The sequence below is a fragment of the Gigantopelta aegis genome, chromosome 14 (assembly GCF_016097555.1).
Source record: "Gigantopelta aegis isolate Gae_Host chromosome 14, Gae_host_genome, whole genome shotgun sequence".
NCBI lineage: Eukaryota > Metazoa > Mollusca > Gastropoda > Neomphalida > Peltospiridae > Gigantopelta > Gigantopelta aegis.
The window spans coordinates 41,310,492-41,319,750 of record NC_054712.1 but is presented as its reverse complement, the minus strand read 5'-3'; the positions used below and the strand labels follow the sequence as shown (position 1 = coordinate 41,319,750).

Here is a 9,259-nt window from a genome sequence, read left to right as displayed (position 1 = left end):
CCCGTCGATGGGCTCATTGGACTATTTCTCGTTCCAGCCAGTACACTACGACTGGTATATCAAAGATCTGTGGGATGGTGTATATAAAAGAACCCTTGCTGCTAATCGAAAAGAGTATCCCATGAAGTGGCGACAGCGGGTTTCCTCTCTCAATATCTGTGTGGTCCTTAACCATATGTCCGACGCCATATAACCGTAAATAAAATGTGTTGAGTGCGTCGTTAAATAAACCATTTCCTTCCTTTCTTTTTCTATATCTGTTTCTTCTGACCGTCTTTTTGTTCTCTTTCTGTCTCTCTTCTCTCTCCGCCTCTCATCCTTTCTCGGTCTCCTTCTTTTTCTTTTGGCTATATTCACGGGACATGGTACTCGATGTTCCTGCAACATTCAAGGAACGGAAACATCATTTTACTGGCTTGAATGAACACCGTGAGGTTTTTCATGGTCACATCTTTCTTCTAGTTTTTTTTTTTATATCTTCTCTCACTTGTATATTTAGAACCAGTGCATTTCTTTCACAGAATCATTTACTTTCGTACTTTTTAAATACTAGTATTGCACAAGCTCGTTAAAGCGACAGACCCTAGTTTCAACCTGTGAAAAAACCCACTACGTTTAGTTAATCTACAAACCTGTAACACACATTTGGATAAAATTACAGTTGAGTGAAACATGAGTCTGTGACTTTGAAATGGTGAAATACCCTCTAAAAATAGACTAAAACTCGACTCCATAATTGTTACTTCTCAGACGCACGTGCATTTTTTAAAATATAAGAAATGCATTTTGTGATATTAAAAACACCAGGATGACCAAAAACACTTCGAATGTACGGAAATTGAATTAAGTAAAGTATTATTTAAGTTATCAGAAACGGTTATAATAGTCAAAAATGAGCGTTAGTGTTTAAAAACTAGGGTATTTAAATAGTAAAAACCTCGGAAAGATCACCTGCCCCATCCACGGATCTTGCTATTGCATGTCGCAATATAAATGATTTCGTTTCGTTTTTACATATACCTATATTTTTCGTCTTAACGCTCCCTATCAAAGTTGTATGATGGCCGCTTTCCGTTGAAATTATTCTTTAATTTTAATTCTAAAATATAAAACGTATACTTCATCTGCATGCTAATAAAAAATATATACCACTAAATAATTTCATTTAATAGAAAATAAAGGAAAACATTTGAAAACTATAGCAGATAGCAACACAACTGACGCGTTTGCTTTTGTGGAAAACAAAACGCGAACTACAAAACAAACAACGGCAATAAACACGGGTATTTTATTTGTATTTTAATTTAAATATCTGAAAAGTAAAACCTACTTCACAATGTCTGTTATTTTATTGCTAAATATCTGGTATTTTGTTCGTTATATCCACGTAGTTGTATAAAATGCACGCACTCGTAAGATGTCAATTTGTAACATGAATGAAACTACGTCAGTTGATCAGTAGAGCTAATTATAATCAGATTGAAAAACTAGAAAAAAAAACCCAACAAAAAACATTACAAAATGCTACGACAACTGTAGTTATAATAAACCTGTTGCCTATGTTACAAATCTCGAACGAGGATAAGTTCCCAGATTGGAAATAGGCCTACTAGTACGATACAGAAACTCACTTCAGAAATGTATTTTTTCAACTTTTGTTTTCGTCGTTCACACTGGTTGTATGTTTGTATATATTTTACTGTTATTACAATTATGCTACAATTATTTTTTTTACAATCTAACGCAGCTGATGACTATTTTTTTCCGCTTTACGTTGACTACGTTTTTTTTTTTTTTTTGATTCTCCCATGATAAACTCATTGAGCGTTGAGAACGAAGCGACAAAATGACGGCACTGTGAGCTGGCGTGTCCAGGAATAGGCTGGTTGTTTGTGGTTGGATGGCGCAAGTCGGGGCAGCGGCCTGTCGGTGTGTTCGCTCTGCCTCCGTCGATTCGGAGACACTACGCTAGCGCTGCCAATCGCTGTTTGCCGAGGTACGATCGCACTCCACTGACCCTATTTAAATGATGCGCCACCGAGCTGCCACAGAGAGCGCGCGACCGGCCGCCACTGGTCCGAAGTTATACACAGTACGCCGTCATTGGGAGAACGTCACTCACCGAGAACGGACGAGTATTTTCGATCTGTGCCGAACGTGTGTGTACGGGGCCAGCACAAACCGATACTACTATCCACTCACCTCACCTCGCTTCAGTCAAACTGTCGCCACGCGTTCAGTCGACTGCTGCTTGTGCGTGTGAGAGTGTGTGTTAAAAAAAAAGTGTTTAAGTGTTTGTTTCTAACTGATTGATTGAATTAAGTTTTAAACCACTACTACGGTGACAATATATTCGTTGTAACGAGTCAGCATGGCAGAGACGGTTCTTCGACGGATAGCGGCGCATGGACGGGTGGTTCTAGCGCGGACCAGACGCGCTACCTGTGTTAACAATTCGTGCAGTGTTTTCACCGAGGCCACGGACACTGACGATATCCATCTCAGCGGGGTCAAGGAGGGGACGCACCCCAAAACACTCGCCGAGATGCCCGGTCCCCCAGGACTGCCCTTCCTAGGCACTCTACCGGAATATGCACGGAAAGCTAACCAAGGGCAGTTCCACGAAGTACAGGTAGGTTGATTGTTTATGTCAACAGTGTAGCCTTATTTCTTAACTTTACAAGGCAGTTATTTTGGGTAATATGTACAGGGGAGGTATTTAGGGGGGCATGTACAGGGTAGTTATATTAAGGGAAACATGTTCAGGGTAGTTAATTTGGAGTATATTTAGCCTAGCAGTCTCTTGGACTTAACTCACAAAACCCCAATGTACTCCTGTTGGGAAAACATTTATTGATTCTGACTCGTCAAACAGAATATACATATTTGTCTTGCATTCCGTTTTAACTTCTAATATTTAAATATATTTCTGGCCACAGTAATAATACGTACCTGGGGCCTGTGCTAGCTGGAATACCTATGGGTGTCTTTGATCGCTTATGTAATTTTATGTTTAGAAACAAACATACCGCACTAGGGTACTTAAAAAAAGGTATACTAACGGTGTCAACAGGTATCTGTCTATATAAGTCGCAAACTTAAGACTACAGCCCCTCCCCCTACAACCAAACAAGCGATTTGGTTTGAGTCTGTTCCACTTTACGTTAGCCTATAGTAATAGTAGGCTATATACACAGTTAATCACTATGCGTTCAATATAAACGAACCGAATGGCTTCCTCGTGTGCTGTGTTAAGAGTAACATAATGTTTGTTTAACGACCCGCCGATTGGCAGTGACTTCAATAAGTTGTGCACTATAATCTGTACTAACCACTAGTGTATAGTAGCTAGTATACATCGTGTGACACTACTACCTGTAATACCCACTGGTATCTAGTACTAGTATACACTGGGTAAAACTACCTGCACTTTATTATTACTACCTGTAGTATATTGTAGCTAGTACACACTGTGTAACACTACTACCTGTACTCCCCACTAGTATATACTAGCTAGTATACACTGTGGCACTACCACCTGTTCTAACTAGTATACACACACAGTGACAGCCAGGCTGACACACACATACAACTGCCTGTCGTATATTAGCAATAGATCGCTGCTTGAGAGCGAAGTTAACAAGTTCAGTTTGAGAAGGGGAGGAACGGGGGGTGAGGGTACATACCTCAGATACATGTTTCAGGTGTTCCGCCGATGTACATGCCTACCGTCCGTGTGTCGTGGGAACACAAAAACATATTCCATCGTAACCCCCACTCACACACCCTTTACCATTGTCTATACGTCTACCTTTCGTTTGTTGTAAAAACTCCACTCACATCAGTCTATACACACACTATCCACATGTCTACTGTCCGTGTGTTTTGAAAACTCCACTTACTGTAACTTACAAACGTGCACCAACATTTAGTATCTACAGATCTACTTTTCGTGTGTTGTAAAACATAAACACTCGTAATCTACACTTGAACCGTGCACCGACTGAATACCTGTCTAGGGGAGAGATAGAGCTTTAAAAAACATTAAAATTGGGGGATTGGTTGGGGTGGGGGCATGTTATTCATATTTACAAAATCGACTTAACTACATCATTTAACTTCTTTTCTTTCTTCTTTTTTTTTTCACTAGCCGTCTGGCATGGCAATATTAATCAATTTACTAGCCCAATATTGAATATCACAAGCCATGAGAGGGGGCTACCGTAATGTAGAAACCATGCTGCCGTTAGTGTGTTGTGAACCCTTCCCTCGCCGTAACCTCCACTCGCACCGTGCACCCGTTCTCTTCTCACCTCGCTTTAAGTACACGGCTGTTATTTTTACCTTTCTTAAAAAAAAAAGAAATACGCGTTTCGTTCGCACAAACTAGCGAGCGTCGTGTTTTCGCGGTGCCTCGCTAATCTGTGTGTGAGAGATTTTTTTTTTTGTTTCTGTGGAAACTCGGAGATGCTAGCAAGTTTTCTTCGCTTTCCTCCCATCATGGCTACGTTACTCATTCAAGTTGTCTTTGTTGAAATTCCTCCTTTGTGACAGAGGACCCTTGTGTCAACTCGGACGCGCTACACCCGTGACACTTACCAGCGGAACAGCTGTCCAAAAAACACGGCCTTCAATTATTTAGCTTCACCAAGACACAGAACCCCTCGTCCACTTCTCTTGTTCTTCACTGCAGATTGTTACAGCTGTTGAAGTGAACAAAAACCCGTACAAAACACATAGACAGACACTGCGAGATTAAAAATCTTGCTGTTATTTACATTTTTGTTTAACATTATAAAAAAAACGTAGAGCTTGCTGTTATTTACAGTTTTGTTTAACATTATAAAAAAAACCCGTAGAGCTTGCTGTTATTTACATTTTTGTTTAACATTATAAAAAAACGTAGAGCTTGCTGTTATTTACATTTTTGTTTAACATTATAAAAAACCCATAGAGCTTGCTGTTATTTACAGTTTTGTTTAACATTATAAAAAACCGTAGACCTTGCTGTTATTTACATTTTTGTTTAACATTATAAAAAACCCGTAGAGCTTGCTGTTATTTACAGCTTTATTTAACATTAAAAAAAATTATAGATATTTCTGGTATTTATAGTTTTGTTTAACATTGTAAAAAAACAAAAACATGGCACAAACAAATGCAAACACTGTTTTAATATATAGTTTTACTACAACTTGGAGAAAAGGCATAAAAGTAAATTTAGAACAAACACTAAATCGGGTTAACAATTTGTTCTGATTTTCTTACATGCATTGTGTTACAAATCAAGAAGCACACATTAACATAAGAATGTTAATATCCCACCGACCCCAAAAACGTAAACCATGACAAAAAGTTACCCATTTCAATTATCCCTGTAATTATGTCAAATATTTTTTTTTTTTTTTTTTTTTACTATTTTGAATTTTGAATAATTAACAGAACATCGCCGCGTGTTTGTTACATCAGTTAGTATATACAGACGTACAATCATATCGACTATAATTCGTATCGCAGGAATATTTTATAAAACCTGTCTGTCTGTAGAATTCGCTACACGTGTATCGCTTCCAACTATAAACACATGCAAGCAAGCACACATCATATACACACGCACACACACACACATACAACATATATACACACACACACGCGCTCGGATATACAAACGCGCGCGCGGACATACACACACACGAGTGCGCGCGCACACACACTTTGTATATATATATATATATGTATGTATGTATGTATGTATGTATGTATGTGTATGTATGTATGTATGTATGTATATATATATATATATATATATATATATATATATATATATATATATATATATACATACATGTATTTTTATATATACAACAACCTATATGATTTATTCATCCAAACCACATTGTGAAGAAGAGCGAACATGAAGCTCATGTGGACATAATATTAGCTGAAAGTAAAATCCCGCAGATGAGCGTTTCGCCCACACGCCCACTACATAGTTGAGACGACGTACCGATATACATCACGTAAAGGTCAGCGTTTGTATCTTTAACGAGGCGGTCCGATACAACGCGATGTGTTTTGTGTTTCCACATTCCTCCTTAATAAAGCCAGCTATTCCGAGAACCCCGCTACATTGTAGATCCATTACGTGTCCGTCAGGGCCGGGTCTAGTGGGGCAAGAGGGGGAGTTGCACAACCAGAACAATACGAACCCCCCCCCCCTTCATCTAACCCGGTGAAGACCCCCCTCCACTTGCTGCTCCCTGATTATTTCTGTCCTTCCACACCCCTCAACTTATTTTAGTAGGCAAGACCCTGCCTCTCCCCGCTATGTACTGCCCTGCCCCTCCCCCGCTATGTGCGGCCTCCCCCCTCCGTGCCCCCACTCCCCCCCTGATAGGGCACTGTTTGTATTATGCTTGTTCACAAACTGCTTTCTTAAAATGAGCTTACGCTAAAAACACGGACCCGACATCCGTTCGTTTTTTGTATATAAAATTATATATAATCTCAACACGTCAACAGGGAAGTGAATACTTTATGGCCACGTCTCAATTACGGGGACCTGTCATCGTCGTAGTTACGTAATTATGATGGATACGTGACGATGTCTTGAAAAACACACGACGTACGTAAAGCCAGAAAAGCAGCATTAAAGTAGCATACTCCAGACTAGATATAGTTCAGTGGAACTAGTCCGGGGGTTTGCACGAATCTAGTCGCTTAGGTGTTTTTCTTTCTTTCTTTCATTCTTTTCTTTCTTTCTTTTTTCTTTCTTTCTTTTTCTTTCTTTTTTTTCTTTCTTTCTTTCTTTTTCTTTCTTTTCTTTCTTTTTTTCTTTCTTTCTTTCTTTCTTTCTTTCTTCTCCTCCTCCTTCTTCATCATCATCATCATCATCATCGTCGTCGTCGTCGTCGTCGTCATCATCATCATTTTATGCTCGTCTATATCATTGTCCGATGATTACCAAAATCTCGCTCGTAATAACGTCCACTGTAAGTAGGTACTTTGCGGTTTGTAGCGCGTGAAGTGCCACAACCGCCCTTTTAACCGCAGTGAGATTAAATCTCCGCGTTTTAGGCGCACTTCTTGACCCCGGTCTCGAGCCAGTGCCCCAGAGTGAACCATGCCACACACGACAGACCCCGTGACGTCACGTTCACTATAGTCAGTTCTTACCGCCACTCGCGTACTTTGTAATCCTTACATAGTATACACAATTATACAGAACGATACTGTAACGTGCAATAACAGATCCGTATGAGAGGTTTTTCCACTAACAAATAGTACTGAACACAAACGGTTGTATGCTACCTGTGAGGTGGGGTCGGGTATGTGTGGGTTGTGGGGTGGGGTATGGGATATACTCCACTGTTAACTTCCTGCGACATCTTAATTTTAATTATTTTCTATCATTTAACAGAAGATCAAAAGTCAGTAAGTGGTGTGACGAAACTAAATCCTCACTCCACGCAAATCAGGTGGGTTCCAAGAGTTCGTAGTCTAAGAGAACGAAACGTCGGAATTGTATCAATGAGCAAGCCAATAATGCCATTGGCACGGATGGATTTATGATTTGAGTCAATTGACAAACGCTATGGGGAGGAGTGGAAATACTTTGACTATATTTGAAAAAGTTACATCATCAAGATTCAGAGATACTATTTTCCAAACGAAATATCGAGATGTGTTCTTCCACTCCCCAATCCTCGCCCGATTTAAAGTCGTAAAGAAGATTTTAAATATTTTTAAACAAACAAACAATTTGTGACTAACAGAGCCTTCTATAATTTTAGTGGTGAAAAAGGATCAGTTACTCGTCAACCAGTTACCATGACAGCAAACTCAGGCTAATCCCTTTAAGTTAGGGAATTGATGGTTCGTACTAAACATCATACAAGTGTAACGTACAGCGATGGACCGGGCGCCAATCAAAGGGCGGGAGTCGATATATGTAGGGCGTAACTCGCTCTTCACACGTACGGCGTATATCTGATCGCTTGTTTTAGGGATGGAAGAAACCCGAACTGAATGTTCATCTCTTCGTATTGCCCGGACGATTGTGTGTCGACCCGGCTTGTACTGTACGTGTACTATATAGAGTTGCAATGCTCGTCAGTTTCCCTGTTGTAGTCATCATCGGTGACCTTTGACCCGAGGCCGAGTGCGTTCGTTTCTACCACCGGGCTGAGTGCAGTACTTTTATGGCTATCTGCCTTTCTGGACTAGGTTTTTGTAAATGGTCATCGTTTTTGCAGACTCGGCTACACGTTAGGTTTTGTTTTTTTCTTTCTTTACGACATACATAACAGAGAACAGATGTGTTAACTACTGATAAAAAAAGAAAAGGAAAAAATACTAACCACAAGTTGGTAGTAGTGGTGGTGGTGGTGGTGATAGTGGTGGAAGTAGTAGTAGTAGTAGTAGTAGTAGTAGTAGTAGTAGTAGTAATAGCAGCAGCAGTAGTAATGATAATGTGTGTGTTGCTTTAACAATCATCGGATATGAAGCATTTCGTTTCTTTAATGTCAATACAGCGGAATCTGATTCTTGACATGCTCCACATCAGACATTATAACTAAGACAAAGCGAGGAATCGCGCGTCACAGGACGAAAACTGAACCGCGTGGTCTATTCTGAGTGTTTGAATATTACAAATGCAGTGGCGATTGTATCTGTAACATCTCGACACAGTGTCCAGTCAACAGCTCTTAGATCTAACACATAGGATGAGTGTAATAAGGCCTAATCGCGAAACTAGTTTAGGGAGGGGACCAAGGGCAAAGAAGCAAGTGGATCAACTCCCTGGAAAGGGCACTTCAATGGAAATTGTAAACAAATTGTTTAACAAAAAACGGGAGGGGTCTTTATTGTTTTAGGTCCCTCCCTTGGAACCACCCTTATGTAACTCTTGGTGAATAGAGTTAGAGAAGAAACCCGCTATCATTACCCCCACAAATTGACATCTCCAGCGATTAGCGGCGAGGAATCTGTTCTAATTCTGCACATTCCCACTTGACCGAGAAGTTGTGTGCACCAAGGTCAACTCCAGTGCACTCACTTTCCTCGGCTGCAGTGTTTACTATCCGATAAATGGTGCAGTGTAGACTCGTGGAGTGCGGCGAGAATTGTGTCACAGGTGAAAACAAAGCGTTGTATCCATGCTGCTTATCGCTCACCTGCCGTGCGCTATGCTAGTTAACGATCGCTTAACTTCATTTATTCTGCTCTTTTTGTTCACATGCTCGCTCTTTTTGTGGAA

At 40.2% G+C, this 9,259-nt stretch overlaps 1 protein-coding gene across 1 annotated transcript in view; it reads left to right on the top strand.

Annotated features, from left to right (window-relative positions):
* The first annotated feature begins 2,049 nt into the window (after positions 1 to 2,049).
* LOC121389521 (cytochrome P450 27C1-like) overlaps positions 2,050 to 9,259 on the top strand; it is a 29,902-nt gene continuing 22,692 nt past the window's right edge. The window contains exon 1 of the mRNA XM_041521176.1: positions 2,050 to 2,632. Within this exon, the coding sequence (XP_041377110.1) occupies positions 2,372 to 2,632 (261 nt within the window). The 5' untranslated portion in view covers positions 2,050 to 2,371. The remainder of the gene's footprint in view (positions 2,633 to 9,259) is intronic.